Consider the following 18,194-nt stretch of genomic DNA (forward strand, 5'->3'; position numbering starts at 1 on the left):
AATGAATTAGACATTGTTTTTAACCAGAAGGTATGTGTGAGCACTGTTTCCTTGTCATTAGGTACAAACAAAAGGACATGACCCTGTGACCTGAGTAGCAGGACTGGGCCACCACAGCCACAACTTCTTTTACTTCCTGTATCTTGTGCCTCGTTTGATCACCTCTCATTCAAAGTCTCTCCCACCTGAGTTTCAGAACCATCACACTTCTGTTTTACAAATTTCTTCTTGCCCTCCCTTTCAATCTTCTTTAGGCAATAGATGAAGAACCAGTGCTCTTTACCTACCAGTTGTCTCTACTTTGATGTCCCACAGGCATCTTAAATTCATTAATTTAACTGGACTTTACCCCAAATCTCATCCTGTGATCCCTCTCTATATGTGTGCACTGCCACCCATGCAACTGCTCAGCTGGAAACCTTCTTAAAATAATTGTCTTCCCTTCCCCTCTCCCAAATCTGTTTACTCACCAAACACCATGTTTCTTATACTCCAATTTCTTTCCCTCCTCCTCCTCCTCCTTCTTCATCTCTGAACCACCCCCCCCTCTAATTTTACTAAACAATACCTATCTTTTTAGGATTACATTATTTTGTGTCTGGAATTGTCACTAACTGATTTCCCAGCTGCTATTTTACAAATCATCCTGCACCTTGTCACTAATTTAGCTTTTCTAAAGCAAGAGTCTAATGGTGTCTTTCTCACACCAGAAAGTATATCATTCTTCAATCCATCCTCCAAAATAAAATCCAATCTCTCCAGTGTAGTGTATGGCCTTTTATAAACGATGCCTGCCCAACTTTTCCAAGAGTGATTACTTCGGATAGTGGTAGCTACGATTAGAAAATTTCAATGGTTTTTCCCAGTAGCATTGTATTTCTCGACTAAAAACTATCAAAGTGGGTTTCTGATCTGTAGGCAGCTATAATCCGCATGGTTTCAGGACCACAATAACCTTCTGTTTTGTAGTTCTTTCTTTCTTCACATCTCATCTGCATCAAGCCAACTGCAGCGGGGGGTGGGGGAACAGCATGATGAAGGCTCATCTACTTCTAAGAACCTTGGCCTGGAGGTAACATATTTGATTCATCTCACGTCTGTTGCCAGAAATTCAGTCACATGGTCTCATCTAGATGCAAGGAATTGCATTTCTAAGCTAGACATCCAATTCTCAACAACAATTCTATACCATGGAAGAAGGAACACAGCTGATGTTAGTTACCATACAATTTAGATTTGACCAACAGAATATGAAAAGCAGTGATGTGTGTGTTAATTCCAGGCCAGGCCCACAAAAACCTTCCATATACAACTCTCTTCTCCCTTCTCCTTTCTGCAGACTCAATGTCAAAGTCCAGAAAACTTTGGAAATCACATATTAAAGAAGCCACTGCTTCCACTAACCCGGGTCCTGGAATAATTCTGGAAAGCAGAGCCCCAGTGCACCGAAGGGTAACATTTCCATTTGGCTGTTATGTCATGAAAGAACAACAACACTAAAAAGCCTATGCTATGCTATAGAAGCTTTATGTTTGCTTATGCTACCAGTAATACCCCTAGAATTACAGCCCAACCTTGATGATTAAATAATTAGTGTTAGTAACCTAATTGAAAATTAAAATGCCCTACTAAGTCAATTTTATCAAAATAGAAAACTTTACCCTACATCAGGTGAACCTGAGACACCCAGATGTCAGGACCTACCTTCTCCTGCTGATTCCCATGAAACCCTATTATGCCAGTTCCACCTTGGGGTTAAGGGACTCTTGGGGCTACTGACTACAGCAGTTGGCCAAGACCAAAAAAAAAAAAAGACGTAAGAGCAATAAAGAGAATTTTAGAAGGAATATATTTAAGATCCTCAGTGATACAATGCTTTTGACTAAAAATAACCTAAATAACAAAGAGCCAAAATCAGGAGAGCTACAACCATAGTACAAAATTAAAAAGATTTAAACCCTACCATTCAGACAGGAGAACAAGGAAATCTGCTCTGAGTATGAAATCACGTGAAGAACAAAAATAAATATCTCCTGAGTGTTCATAACCATAAGCCAGCCTTCACTTAACGGGTCATGGGGAACCATATGTCAGGGTTAGTGCTGCAGCTCATCTGTGTCATCAAGTTCTTGGGCTCTTTCCACAATTCAATCCTACAAACCTCAAGACTTTTCATAATGTCTCAAGATGCTGTCACAACTCTACATATCACTGCATATACAAAGGAGGAGACATATACAAGCATCTATGTATGTATGTGTGTGTGTGTGTGAGTGTGCGTGCATGTGCACGCACATACATACTCACATATACATATGTAAAAGTAGGCAGGAAATGCTTTCCTAAAAGTCCTCAAGAAGATTCTTCCTTAGCCAAATCTGGATAATACGCCCATATGTACACCAATTACAGGAAAAGGAGGCTGTTGTCACTATGGTTGTCTACTAATGAAAATTCATCCTTAGCATTAGGACCCTCCTTCCATGAACACATTGCTCCCCAATACCTGACCAAAACAAGATTCCTTTACGAAGTGGTTCTCAAAGTGAGGTCCATAGTACACCCTCTTGACATATTTCTGGATAAGGGAGCATTTCTATATCTATATCTATCTATATGTGTGTGTATATATATGTAAATATATATATGAACATATTTATGAATTAATTAAACATTAATTTCACACAAAATAGATATAAAGGAAAAGCATACTAAACAGAAAGAGAACCACTACATAATGATAAATGTTCAACTCATCAGGAATATACAACTTTCAGTTTTTTCCTAATCATATAACCTCAAAATGAGTGAAAAAAAATCAAAGCAAGAAGAAACAAATAAATCCATAATTATAGTTGAGATTTTAAAATACCTCTGAATAAATGACAGAACAAGCAAACAAAATAAACTGACCATACAATTAACAAATTGAGTCAATTTAAAAACTGGAACACTGTACCCACAATTGAAGACCACCACTATTTTTCAAGTAATTATAAAATAAGTACAAAACTTGTCTGTGTACCAAAGGACCATAATGCAAGTCTCAGAACATTTCAAATGACTGAAACCATTCATAGCAAGTTCTTGGACTACAATTACAAATAATAAAAAATAAAACTAGAAATTCCCACCCCTTGGAAATTAGGAAATAAACAGGTGTCAAGGAGAAAGCCATAATAAATATCCTAGGGCACAACAGGCTTTTTAAAATCAGGCACAGAAGTCAAAATTAAAAAATTAACAATTATTAAAAACAAAAACTTATGAATCATGAAAGCAAGTTTAAATAAGTTAAAAACCAGAGATCCACTGAGCAAAAGAACTGTATCTTATTTAACAGATGAGGGATTCAACTTCACAATATAAAAAAAGAGCACCAATAAATCAGCAAGGGGAAAAAATGCTAATTCTGCAGAAAAATGGATATTAATATCAGATATATCAGATAATAAAATGGTAAATGACCAGTAATCGTATTAAAAAGTACTCAGCCCTATTACCAATTAGATATTACAAACAAAAGCAAGAAAAAGACAAAAACTGCCAATCAGAGAAGCAAACATAATTGAAATTACAGCACTGGAGTAATGTGAAAAAACTAGCATTCTCAGACTGGATTGGCAGAAGAATAGAATGTTTTTCTGTAGTTTGTATAGAAAGATATGTACAAAGATGATGACAACAACAAAATTTCTAATTGTGAAAAACTGAAAATAAAGTATACATACATTATTAGATCAATGATGCAGTTCTGTATTAAAGGCCTGGAGATTTTCAAGATGCATTTCCAAGATGCATCAGGGAACAATTTGTATAAAAATAATTCTATTTATGTAAAAAAATTAATAAAAAGCACTGTGGAGATGCGTATACATATGTATACATATATTTGCATGTGTAGCATGTACTGAGTGCTTACTCTGTGGCAGGCACCATTCTAAACCCTTTACATATTTATCTTCCTTAATCTTCATAAAAACCCTATGGATAGATAGTATTACTACCTTCATTTTACACATTAAAAATGAGGCACAGAGATGGTCAGGTAACTTTCACAACGTCACAGAGACAGAAAGTGAATGAGAAGGGATTCAAATTAAAGTGCCTTGCTCTCCTCCCTTCTTTTTCCATCTTATTTTGTCAATTTCTCTCTCTATTCCCCTCCCTTCCAATCCCCTTCTCTCCTCCCACTTGCTGCTCTTAGTTAAATCTTCAAATGTCTGCTAACCATGGTTAACAGTGGAATAGGAAGAAAAACAGGGAGTGGAGAGGGTAAGGTTTCACTTTTTTCCCCATATTCAGCCTTAATGTTTAGAAGATCATGTGTTACTTTTGTAAATAAAAATTGTTAAAGCAAAAAAAAAAAAAAATCAATGAACACATTTCAGTCCAATTTAACCAGTATGCATTTATGCATGGTTGTGTGCCAATATGGGGCCAGAAAATTAAACATTCTATACACCTGGTCGCTTTGACTCTTGAACTATTTTAAAACCTCATCTGGTAGACAGAAAGAGGTAGAGCTAGAGAGAAAAGAGACCGTAAAGAAAATGAGCTTGGCCCGTCCTCATTTTTACCCTTTACCGCCCCCTGCTTCCTGGTTGAAAAGCAACAGGAACCTAAGAGATGGAGGTCAAGGCCAGAATCAAGGAAGTTCCCTTGAGCCAGCGCTGAGAGCCCACCCCGGAGGTGGTTACTCCCCTTTAACTACTTCCAAGTTCCAGCTGGTGGCCACGTCCTAGTTCCTCGCGACCTGATCCTCAGAACCAACGTTTCTGGAGCCTCTCCAGGGGCAAGAAAGGGAGGCAGCCTCTTCGCTCCTTGAGCCTCACCCAGGTGATGGTCTCACCTCCAAGTCTCGGGCCCTCCAGTAGCGACACGGGGCCGCAGGGGAGGAGAACCACAGCAAGCGCCCAGGACCCCTGACCTCAGTTCGCTGTATCCCGACTGCCCAGGACCAACGCAGAAGCAAGACGCACGCGCAGGATTGGGGGTGCTGGGAGGAAGGGCGGGGAGGGCAGGGGCCAGAGCGTAGTGATTGGCTTCACAGAGTGGGGGCTGGCATCCCAGCAGCCTTGGGAATCGACCCCAGAAGCACAGCGGGGGACTTAGAGAGCCGTGCAGCTGGCCCAGTCCTATCCCGGCCAGCCCCAGACCTTTCCAATGCCAAGTGGTTTCCTGCCTGAAGCCGCCTGGTAGGCTGGGCTTAGCTTAGTCCATCTCTTCACAGCGCGGAGCAGCGCTGGATCATGGCCAGAACCTGGGCTCAGGGGTATCTGACAGCATTTGGGGGTCTTAGAAGGGACGATTAATAGAGCCTGCTAGCTGTTGTTGAACAGTAAGTATTAATGAGGATTGTGGCTGCAGCCAAAACTATGCTAGACACACTGAACACCAGAAGAATTGGGAAGACAGGCGGTTTTATCACATAGAGGCTAAAGCCATTAGCTCAGGAGTCCACCTGCCTGACTTGAACCTGCCTCTACTACTTAATATCTGTGGATTCCGAGCTGCTTTCTTCCTACATGTTCCTTTCTTAAGCATCTCTGAAGTTGGGTAATGATCAAAAGTTAACAAGAGTTATAGTATGACATGTATTAGTGTAACTTTGTTCAACAGTGTCTGGCACTGCAGAATGTACTCAGTAAATGTTAGATGTATTATTTTTAATATTTGACCAAGTCCCTGCTCCTCCAAGCTCACTGTCTGGGTCCCATGTGGTGATGCAAGTCTGGCATGGCCACCTTCCAGTTCCAGGAACAGGCAGTCAAGGTTTCTCTTAGTTTAGCAATTTGAGATACATGGTTAGTCCACGTGTGATTTGCTTACTGTCAAGTGTCAGGCAATTCAGGGTCCCCTTGTTCTTCCTGGAACTTTCTTAACAAGAGAACTTTCTCTTAATACCACCCGGGCAAGTATGACAATTGTAGGCCCTTGAACACTGAACAAACACAAGGAAATAAAAAGGGAAATGAGTGGGTTTCTGCAGTTAGATAGAAGTGGCACAAAAAACGGCTGAGTCACAGATTAGCCAGCCTTCACATCTATAAGGGAGCTGTTTTTTCTGACTGAAGAGAGTGAAATAATACTGTACACACTACTGAATCAACAAGCACCAATTAAGTGTCTTGTCTTGGACAAGACAGACATGCTCTGGCCTTTGAGAGCTTGGGGAGCAGGTAGAGAGACAGTAAGCCTGTAAGAACTTTCCCTTTCCACCTCTCCATTTTGCTCTGTAACCCACAGATCTTTATTCCCTTGAATGAGCCAAGCTCCCTCCCTGCTCAGCCTGAGGACTGCTACCTATACAGTTTCCCCTGCCTCTAATGCCTCACCCTGTCCCACCCCATTCCCCCCCCCCGAACACCTCCATGGCCTGGTTGATTTTAGACTTCCTTTGGCTCTCAGATCTGACTTTCTTGACAACCCTAGCACCACCACCATCTAAAATGGTGCCTCCATCTTTCTTTCTTATAGGACCATCACTTTTAATTACAGCATTTAGAGTACTTATAATATGGTACTTAATTTTATTTAATTGCCCATTTCTCCATTTTTGTTCTACTGCCTAGTATACGACATTGCATGCTTATGATTTTTAAATGAAGAGGAGGGTCTTCTTGGGAACCCTTAAATTTTAGTTAAGGGTATTAGGGATTCGCTGACTTTTTATAATTGAAATATACTTGACAAATAATATTATGTTACTTTCTAGTGTACAGCACAGTGATTTGACAGTCAAAAACATTACAAAATGGTCACCATAATAAGTCTAGTAACCAATATAACCATACAAAATTATAACAGTGTTATTGACTAAATTCCTTACGTTGTATATTTCATCCACTTCTTTATTTTATGTCCAGAAGTTTATACTTCTTAATCCCCTTCACCCATTTTGCCAAACCCCATATTCCTGTCCCCTCTGGCAACCAGCAGTTTGTTCTCTGTATCTATAAGTCTTTTTCTATTTTGTTTTATTTGTTCATTTGTTTTTTAAAGATTCCACATATAAGTTAGATGACAGGGTATTTGTCTTTTTCTGACTTATTTCACTTAGCATAAAAACCTTTAGGTCCATCCATGTTTTCTTGTCACAAATGGCAAGATTTCATTCTTTTTATGGCCAAGTAATATTCCTGTGTGTGTGTGTGTGGGTGTATAAGTGTGTAAATACATCTTCTTTATCCATTCATCTACTGATAAACATTTAGGTTGCTTCCATATCTTGGTTATTGTAAATAATGCAGTGAACCTAGTAGTGCATATATCTTTTTGAATTAGTGTTTTTGTTAACTTTAGGTAAGTATGCTGAAGTAGAATTGCTGGATCCTATGGCAGTTCTATTTTTTAAATTTTTGAGGAACCTCCATACTGTTTTCCATAGTGACTGCACTAATTTATATTCCCACCAACAGGGTATAAGGGTTCCCTTTTCTTCACATCCTCACTACCACTTGTTATCTCTTGTCTTCTTGATAATAGCCATTCTAACAAAGGTGAGGAGATATCGTGTGGGTTTGATTGGCATTTCCTTGATGATTAATGATATTGAGCACCTTTTCATGTGTCTACTGGCCATTTGTATGTCTTCTTTGGAGAAATGTTTTCCAGGTCCTCTGCTCATTATTTAATCAGATTATTTGTTTTTCTTTGATATTGAGTTGTATGATTTCTTTATATAATTTGGATATCAGACACTTACTGGAGGAATTATTTGTTTTTTATTTACCATTTACGATGACACAGTAAGAAGCTCTAGTAAAGGGCAGGAAAGACTGGAGAGAGTTTGGGAAGGGGGAGGACTGATTCACATTCATGTATAGTTCAAGATAAACCAATCAGATAACAGAGTTTTTGTCTCATATGTTAACTGTAATTAACAAGCATATAGGGAGTTGGGATTTAAAGTGGAGAGAGAGCAAAAATTGTGACTGGATAGTACTGGAGAAAACTAGAATGGGATCAAGGCACTAGAAAAGGGAGGTTCTGAGTACAAAGGGTTTGTTTGTTTTCTGTAGAAATGACCAACACAAAGTTTCAGTTGGATTATCATGGTGTTACAGTTCCTATAAGCCCTGGGCGTACATTTTTGGTAAAAGCATATATTGATATATAAAATGGGGTCAAGGTCTTCTCCAATTTGCTGTTGAAGCTGGGCAGAACATGTCTTCAGGACCTGGAATTTCCAGAGATATTTGCAATAGTGTGACCTGACAGTTAACCTTTCTCCTTCTCATGCCTGGAGCCCAGCCCTGAGGCTGGATACTGGATCGCATGCTCCCCGCAGGCTGTGTACACTGTGAAGGCTCTGATTTTTAACTTGGTTACCATGTGGGGGTCTTAGGCTCACAGCTTTTCTTCATGGCTTTCTGCCTCATTGGATTCTCAGGGTTTTAGAAATTGTCCACCGTCCTGGGCTGACCAACCATTTCTAAAGTCCTACTCAAAAACATAGCAGTGGGGAAGGGGTCAAGCCCAAAGGGTTTAAATGGCCAGGTATGGCTAGACTTGATGAATAAAGAGGAATATTCCATGAGTATGACTATATAGCTTCAGAGTATCTTGCTTCAGCAGTCATATTTGACTTATAAATTTGTAGACAATGTATTAATATGAGGTCTTCTTTTTCAGAACTCTTTAAATCATGGACAACCAAAGTAAGTAATTTGTTTTGTTTACTTTCCACCCTATAATGTTAATTCTGTTGTTAACAGGTTATTTGTCATAATGTTTTATTCAGTTTCAGAAAGGACACATTTGTTTTGTGTTATTTATGTTTCAGAATTCAGTGTGTAGTTCAGTATTTGTACTACAGAGAAGATGTAGACAGATATCCAATACTGCCTGTTTTCCCCTTAAAAAAAAAAAAGATATTTTAGAGAAACCTAAGAAATTCTAGGCTTATTGAGAAATATATAATTTATACTATATTCCATCCAGATCAGTTTGCCCTTTTCTGTGTATGCTATTCAAATCATACTAATTAATAAATAATAAATTTAATATGTCAGTTCATAGTGTAAAATCCTCAGCTATATCCCTTGACATATATATTTCATAACATACACAAGCACATAGGTTTAAATAAATACCAATATTATGTTTGGGCTCTTTTTCTCTCAAGAAAAATCTAAAAAAGATGGATATTTATCAAGCATGTAATAAAAGACCTTCTCTTTTTAAAATTTTAAGGTTCTAAAGAGAAAAACAATATATATTAGGGGAAAATATCAAGAACAAAATCCTGAGAAGAACAGAGTTAGAGGACTGATGCTACCCAAAATCGAAATGACTTACTATAGCTACAGTATCAAGACAGTGTGGCAGCTGCAAAAGAATAGACAAATATAGGTCACTGGAACAGGACAGAGAACCCATAGTTAGATACCCATAAATATAATCAACTGATCTTTGACAAAGGAACAAGGCAATACAATGGAACAAAGGTAGTCTCTTCAACAGATGAATTATAATGCTATATTTAAAGAGGCATTAGTGTGAGGTTTAGTCTTCTAAGTCTTACTTTTGTTTTAATTGAAGTATAGTTGACTTACAATATTATATTAGTTTCAGATGTACAGCATAGTGATTCAGTATTTTTGCAGATTATACTCCATTATAGGAGTATAATTCCTTGTGCTATACAGTATATCCTTTAAGCTATGTTATATATTGTAGTTTATATTTGTTAATCCCATGACCCTAATTTGTCCCTTCGCCCTTCCCTCTCCCCTTTGTTAACCACAAGTTTGTTTTCTGTATCTGTGAGTTTATGTTTTGCACATACATTAATTTGTATTATTTTTTAGATTCCACATATGAATGATATCATAGCGTATTTGTCTTTCTCTCTCTGACTTATTTCACTAAGCATAATATTCTCTAGGTCCATCCACATTGCTGCAATTGGCATTATTTCATTCTTTTTTATGGCTGAAATATTCAATATTCAATTGCATATATATCATATACATACCAATTCTCTTAAACCATTTATCTGTTGATGGGCACTTGGGTTGCTTCCATGTCTTGGCTGTTGTAAACAGTGCAGCTGTGAACATTGGGATGTATGTACCTTTGTGAATTAGTTTTCCTTTTTCTCCAGATAAATACCTGGGAGTGGAATTGCTGGATCATATGGTAGTTCTATTTTTAGTATTTTGAGAACCTTCATACTGTTTTCCATAGTGGATGCCTGAATTTACATTCCCACGAACACTGTACAAGGGTTCCCTTCTCTCCACATCCTCTCCAACATTTGCTTTTTGTAGACTTTTTGATGATAGCCATTCTGACAGGTGTGAGGTGATATCTCAGTTTTCTTTTGATTTACACTTTTCTAATAATTAGCAATGTTGAGCACTTTTTCATGTGCTTACTAGCCATCTGTATGTCTTCTTTAGAAAAACAGCAATTCAGATCTTCTGACCACTTTTTGATTGGGTTATTCGGTTTTTGATATTGAGTTGTATGAGCTATTTGATATTTTGCATATTAACCCCTTGTCAGTCACATGATTTGCAAATATTTTCACCCTTTCTGTAGGCTGTCTTTTCATTTCCTTGATGGTTTCCTTTGCTGTGCAAGAGCATTTAAGTTTAATTAGGTCCCATTTGTTTGTTTTTGCTTTTATTTCTTTTGTCTTAGGAGACTGATCCAAAAAATGTATTTTTACAATTTATGTCAAAGAGTGTTCTGCCAATGTTCTCGTCTAAGAGTTTTATGGATTCCGTTCTTACATTTAGGTCTTTAAGCCATTTTGAATTTATTTTTATATTTTGTGTGAGAGAATGTTCTAATCTCGTGTTTTTACATGTGACTGTCTAGTTTTCCCAGCACCTCTTATTGAAGACACTGTCTTTTCTCCATTGTATATTCTTCACTCCTTTGTTGTAGATTGACCATAGATATGTGGGTATATTTTGGGCTCTCAATTCTGTTCCATCGATCTATGTGACTGTTTTTATGCTATACCATGCTGTTTTGATGACTCTAGCTTTGTAGTACAGTATGAAGTCTGAAATGGTTATATCACAAGCTTTGTTCTTCTTTCTCAAGATTGCCTTGGGAATTTAGGGTCTTTTGTGATTCTATATAAATTTTACAATTATTTGTTCTACTGTGAAAAATGTCATGAGTATTTTGATAGGGATTGCATTAAATCTGTTGATTGCCTTGGGTAGTATGGCCTCTTTAACAATATTAATTCTTCAATCCAAGAGCACAGGATAGCTTTCCATTTCTTTGTGTCATCTTCAGTTTCTTTCATCACCGTTTTATAGTTTTCAGAGTATAGGTCTTTTAGCCCCCTTGTTAAGTTTGTTCCTAGGTATTTTATTCCTTTTGATTTGATTTTAAACAGGATTTTTTTAACTTTCTCTTTCTGAAATTTCATTATTAGTGTGTAGAAATGCAACAGATTTGTATATATGAATCCTGTATCCTGCAACCTTGCTGAATTTATTTATTAGTTTCAACAGTTTTTAGGTGAAGACTTCAGAATTTTCTATATAAAGTACTGCGTCATCTGCAAATAGTGACAGTTTTACCTCTTCCCTTCCAATTTGGATACGTTTTATTTCTTTTTCTTGTCTGACTGCTATGGCTAGGACTTCCAATACTATGTTAAATAGAAGCAGGGAGTGTGCACATCCTTGTCTTGTTCATGAATTTAGAAAGAAGGCTTTCAGCTTTTCACCCTTTTGTATAATGTTGTCTGTAGTTTTGTTATAAATGGCTGTTATTATACTGAGATATGTTCCTGCTATACCCACTTTGATGAGAGTTTTTATCATGAATGGATGTTGAATTTTCTCAAATGCCTTTTCTGTGTCCATTGAGATGATCATGTGATTTTTATTCTTCCTTTTGTTCATGTGGTATATCACACTGATTGATTTGCAAATGTTGAACTATCCTTGTGACCCTGGAATAAATCCAACTTGATCATGGTGTATGATCCTTTTCATATACTGTTGGATTTGGTTTGCTAATATTTTGTTGAGGATTTTTGCATCTGTATTCATCAAAGATATTGGCCTGTAATTTTCTTTTTTTATAGTGTCTCTAGTGTCTTTCATATCAGGGTAATGGTGGACTCACAGAATGAATTTGGGAGTGTTCCCTCCTCTTCAACTTTTTGGGATAGTTTGAGAAGGACAGGTATTAGTTCTTCTTTATATGTTTGGTAGAATTCTCCCCGTGAAGCTGTCCAGTCCTGGACATTCGTTTTCTGGGAGTTTTTTTTAACTACAAATTCAATGTAGTAGTTTTTTTTTTTTTAACTACAAATTCAATGACTTCTTGTCATTGGGCTCTTCAAATTGTCTTTTTATTCTTTATTTAGTGTTGGCAGGCTGTATGTTTCAAGGAAGTTGTCAATTTTTTTCTAGGTTCCAATTTGTTGTTCATAGTACTCTCTTTTGATTTTTTGTTCCTATGTGGTATTGGTTGTTACTTCTCCTCTTTCATTTCTTACTTAGTTTATTTGGGTCCTCTTTTCTTCTTGGTGAGCCTGGGTAAAGGTTTATCAATTTTATTTACCTTTTCATAAAACAGCTCTTGGTGTCATTGATCTTTTCTATTTTTTAATCTCTATTTTATTTATTTCCTCTCTGGTCTTTACTACTTCCTTCCTTCTGCTGACTTTGAGCTTTGTCTGTTATTCTTTTTCTAATTCTTTTAGGTGGTGGGTTAGGTTGTTTATTTGAGATTTTGTTTGTTTCTTGAGGAAGGCTTGTATCGCTATAAACTTCACTCTTAACTGCTTTTGCTGCACCTCAGAGATTTTGTAAAGTTGTGTTTTCATTTGCATTTGTCTCAAAGTATTTTCTGATTTCCTCTTTCATTTCATCATTGATCCATTGGCTTTTTAGTAGCATGTTGTTTAGTCTCCATGTGTTTGTTCTTTTCACGTTTTTCCTTCTGTAGTTGATTTAAGGTATCATACTGTTATGGTCAGAAAAAATGCTTGATACAATTTCTATCCTCTTAAATTTGTTGAGGCATGTCTTGTGGCCTACTATGTGATCTATATTGGAGAACATTCCATGTGCACTTGAAAAGAATGTTTTCTGCTGGTTTTTAATGCAATGTCCTGTAGGTATCTATTAAATCCAACTGGCTATTTTGTCATTTAAGACCGCTGTTGCCTTATTTTCTGTCTGGATGATCTGTCCACTGATGTCAGTGGGGTGTTAAACTCCCCTACTATTGTTGTATTATTGTCCATTTCTCTCTTTATGTCTGTTAGTATTTGCTTTATATATTTAGGTGTTCCTGTACTGGATATGTATGTGTTAACGAGTGTAATATCCTCTTTTTGTCCTGACCCCTTTATCATTATATAATGCCCTTCTTTGCCTTTTGTTATAGGCTTTGTTTTAAAGTCTATTTTATCTGATATGAGTATTGCTACCCCCACTTTCTTATCATTTCTGATGGCAAGAAATAACTTTTTCCATCCCCTTACTTTCAGTCTCTGTGTTTATTTAACCCTAAAGTGAGGCTCTTGTAGGCAGCATATTGAAGGGTCTTGTTTTTAATCCAATCAGACACCCTGTGTCTTTTGATAGGAGTATTTAGTCCATTGACATTTAAAGTAATTATTGATAGGTATGTACTTATTGTCATTTTATCACTTGTTTTCCAATTGTTTTTGTAGTTCTCTGTCCATTTCTTCTTTTTCTTCTGTTTCTCAAGTTGTGGTTTGATGATTTTCTTCACTAGTATGCTTGGGCTACTTTCATTTTGGTTTTTGCAAATCTATAGTTGGTTTTTGATTTCTGGTTACCATTGGGTTCATATATATTGACATATGATTATATCTACTTGATTTAAACTGGTAGTCATTATAATTCAAACACATTCGCAAAATCTACATTTTTTTAGATGTATTTAGATGTATTTATTTGAGTTATCCTCAATCCTTACTGTAACACTGCTTTTCTTAGTGGAATTTACCCTTTTCTATAGATTCCTACTTATTTTCCATTCAGAGTAGACCCTTTGAAATTTCTTTTAGGGTAGATTTATTATTGCTGAATTCTTCCAGTTTTTGCTTGTCTGAGAAGTTATCTCTTTCTCTATTCTAAATGATAATCTTGCTGGGTAGAGTATCCCAGGTTGCAGGATTTTCCCTTTCAGCACTCTGAATATCATGCCACTCTCTTCTGGCCTGCAAAGTTTCTGCAGAGAAATCAGCTGATAGCCTTATGGGCATTTCCTTGTATATGACTCTTCTGTTTTTTTCTTGCTGCCTTTAGAATTCCCTCTTTATATTTAACTTTTGACATTTTAATTTGATATGTCTTTGTGTGTGGGTCATCTTGTTGGGGACCCTCTTTGCTTCCTATACCTGGATACCTGCTTCCTTCTTTAGGTTTGGGAAGTTTCAGCTATAAATTCTTCAAATACATTTGTGATACCCTTCTTTCTCTCTTCTCCTTCTGCAACCCCTATAATGCAAATGTTGGCACATTTAATGTTATCCCAGACATCTCATATGTTGCTTTCATTGTTTTTCATTCGTCTTTCTGTCTGCTGTGCTGACTGAATGATTTCCATTATTCTATCTTCCAGATCACTTATGCATTCTTCAGTTTCATTTAGTTTGCTACTCATTGCTTCTAGAGGGTTTTTTTCATTTCATATATTGTATTATTTAGTTTTGATTGGGGCTTTTTATATTTTCTAATTCCTAGTTAAGATGATCTGTGTTTAGATCAATTATCTCCCCTAAATCAGTTAGCATATTTTTTACCAATGTTCTGAATTTTTATTTGGTAAATTATTTATTTGTTTTATTATTTATTTTTCAGGTGTTTTCTCTTGCTCTTTCAATTGAGAGTAGTTCCTCTGCCTTTTCATTTTTCTTAACTTTCTCTGCCTCTATTAATTTAGGTGAAACAGTTACCTATTGTGGTCTTAAAGGGGTGTTCTTGTATGAGAGCGTCCCTCTGCAGGTGGGAGGGCTGGATATGATGGACACCAGTCATATGTGTGTGCTGGCAGCTATCACCTTGGCAGGAGGTGTGGTTGTTGATGGAGGAGCTAGAGCCTGAGCAAGCTATGAGGAAGAATTTCCTCTGTGCTCAGTGGCCATCATCACCCTGTCAATGGTGGGGTCTGCTCCCACCTTGCTGGAGCAATAGCCCTGAAGGTCAGGCTCGAGCTGGCTCTGTTCTCTTTAGGTGTGTGTTTTTCCTTCTCCCCACACCAGGTTCTTTGCTCCAAAGGTGGGGACTGGTGAAGCAAGTGGGACTCATGTGCTTACCGAGGTCCAATGATCTGCCTGTTTAGGCACCTGTGGCTCTGCTCAGATACAGCCCATAGTGGCTTCTTCCCTGGTTGTGCCCGCCCCCACCCTGATCTAGAGTTGCACTGTTGCATAGAGTGGGCTGGGCTGCAGTGTTTGCTCAGCTGAGGCTAAGGCACACAACATGAAGGTCACAGGAATTGCAGCTGCTGTCAGAAGTCTGGGCTGCTTCTGGGGTGCCACTTGAGTAAACACAATGGCTGCCACCATCCCACCTGAGCTATCCTCTGGGCACCCAGGTAGTCTCTGTCCCTAGGTCAAGTATTTTCCCTGGTCCTGGCCACCCTAGATCTAGTTCCAAGCTGTGGTGTGGAGTGAGTGGGGCTGGGGTGTTCACTTGCCTCAGACTGGAGAGTGTGGTGAGGTGGCGGCCACTAGGGCAGACCACTGTTCACCCTTCCTGGGGTTAAGCCAGCACTACACACTCCTCTTGAGTGGAATCTAAGCTTCTCCACCCTTTCTATCTGCCCCAGCATTTCTCCAAGTAGCCAAGGAGGCTTGCCTCACGTACATAAGACCCTCAGAACTAAGACACCCAGTCTATGGCTCAACCTGCTCACTCCCCAGGGCAAGTGTCCACCCATGTGATCTCCCTTTTCCTCTGACTACCCTCCCAGGGGCACAGGTCCTGACCCAATCGCTCTTCTTCACATTCTACCCGATTACACGTGTATCTTTGTTACAGCCTTGGTTGTACAGGAGTCTTTCTGCCAGTTTCCAGTTAGTTTTCCATGAGAATTGTTCCACATGTAGATGTATTTTTGATGTGTTTGTGGTGGGAGGTGAGCTCCATGTCCTTTTACTCCACCATTGATCTCCCTCTGAAAAAGTCTTTTAAGTCTTACTCTTTAAAGAGGTATGTGTTTTGTCATCTGTGTTCCATTTAAATGTGTTTATAAATGGCCTATTCTTAGTATTAAATTTTGCATAGCCTTTGCAGTTAAAATATTTTGGGACACAGTCCTTTCAAATTATATTACATTTTTATGGAATTGCTATTCTGTGTACTGTACACATAAGCTTATGAAGCTTCACTGTTTACAAATTTTCATGGACTACAGAGTATACACTTACTAAATTTTTCTCATACTATGCTTAATACTTAAGACAATTTTGCCTCTTATACTTTTTACCTTCTTTTGTTCTCAAATTGTATTTTCCAGAGAGCTGAGGGTACAAAATTGTGAAATTTAATTTGTAACTTAAGTATCATAGTCAACTTTTTTTTCTGATGACAGGGTCTTAGGAAAGGGATAAACGATGGATTAAAACCCCAGGCAAACTGTTAACCCAGAGGAGTGTCTGGACAGTACTAGATGGAATGACAAGCCTTTACCTCTATACCAGGGTTCTCAATAGCAACACTATAATATTTGGGAATGGATAATTCTTTATTTCAGGGTGCTGTTCTGAGCACTTTAGGGTATTTAACAGCATTCCTGGCCTCCATCAGCTATATGCCAGTATCACTCTCATCTGCAGTAGGAACAACAAAAACATCTCTAGACCTTGACAAATATTCCTTAAGCGGGCAAAACCACTGCCAATTCTATACATACAGGAAGTTCCATTTGTCAGATTTCCATAATTATCATTTTTTTGCAGGGTGATTTGAATCTGGAAATGCTGGCTTAACACCTCTATTGTGGGCCCTCTATCCAATGCCATATCTCATTTCCATGAAGGCATTCCAGAATATGTATGTGATGCTGTTAATTTTTTTTTTACTTTCTTAGGTTTCAAGCATATTTTCGTCTGAATTTTGAAGAGTAAGTGTAAGGATGTGCCCCAACTCTATATACAGCCCAAAACCCTCAAAATAGAAGTGGATATGAAACAACAGATATTTGATTGAAAAATTGTTAAATGGTAAAAACACAAACCTTAAGCTTCACAGGATCAGGATTTCTGAGCAGAAATTTTTAGTTTGTAGATAACTAAAAGAACTGATATTTTCACTTTTCTGTGCAGTTACAAATAATTTCACTTGTTCATATTTTAGCATCTCCAGGACATACTGGCTGTCCTGCCCCCCAGGCTAGCAATCCTGAAATCCAGGCTGAATATCGTGGTCCCCAGCCTGGCTACACTGGAACCCAGACTGACTATCTAGTCCTACCAGTTGGTGATATAGGGGCTGGCCTAGTTGGCATTCCTATCCAATACCAGCCAGTGTCTCTTCAGACAAGTGTGCCTGCAAGGCTACTATGGATTCCAGAGCTAACACCTTCATCAGACAGTCCACCAGGGTTGGAATATTTAAATCAGGTAATTTCAAATACATAAAAGACTCAAGTAAAAATGTGCTTCGTTTACTTAATGACATTAACAAATGACTAATTCACAAAAGTCTGAAATGGTAAAACAACACTTTTTGCTAACAAATTACTCTAATTCTTCTAGGCAAGGTTTACTAGTAAAGCAAAATATAAATGTCTTAGGAAATTGTGTGTTCTATGATCTTGAATATAATCTGCAATAATAATCAATAGGAAACCTTTACTAAGCACTATTTTCCAGGCTTTGTTCCTAAGTATAATACATGTATTAACGGAGTTAATCCTTTAGAAACTCTATGATATATACATGCTATACTTATCACCATTTTATCAAAAAGGAAACTGAGGCCTAGAGAAAGTTACATAATTTGCTCAGCATCAAAATGCACAGCAAGTAGGAATGGCTTTTTACTTCTGGAACCTTGGTTCTGGATCCTGTGCCCTTTAATCCCAAGACTGAATAATTTCCTAGGAGTTAGAAACAAACATCAAATAAAACTTAGTGTTCAGTTTCAACAAGTGGTACCAAAATGGAATAATGTTTTGTGTATAATATTATGCAACTTTTTATCATAATTAATAAAATTACATTT

General features: G+C 37.6%; 1 protein-coding gene across 1 annotated transcript in view; it reads left to right on the forward strand.

Annotated features, from left to right (window-relative positions):
- The first annotated feature begins 15,518 nt into the window (after positions 1 to 15,518).
- Positions 15,519 to 18,194, forward strand: part of LOC133093044 (phospholipid scramblase 2-like) — a 30,416-nt gene continuing 27,740 nt past the window's right edge. The window contains exons 1-2 of the mRNA XM_061192770.1: positions 15,519 to 15,561; positions 17,325 to 17,590. Coding sequence (XP_061048753.1) covers positions 15,519 to 15,561; positions 17,325 to 17,590 — 309 coding nt within the window. The remainder of the gene's footprint in view (positions 15,562 to 17,324; positions 17,591 to 18,194) is intronic.

Source organism: Eubalaena glacialis, chromosome 6, assembly GCF_028564815.1.
Source record: "Eubalaena glacialis isolate mEubGla1 chromosome 6, mEubGla1.1.hap2.+ XY, whole genome shotgun sequence".
In the NCBI taxonomy this organism is placed as follows: Eukaryota; Metazoa; Chordata; class Mammalia; order Artiodactyla; family Balaenidae; genus Eubalaena; species Eubalaena glacialis.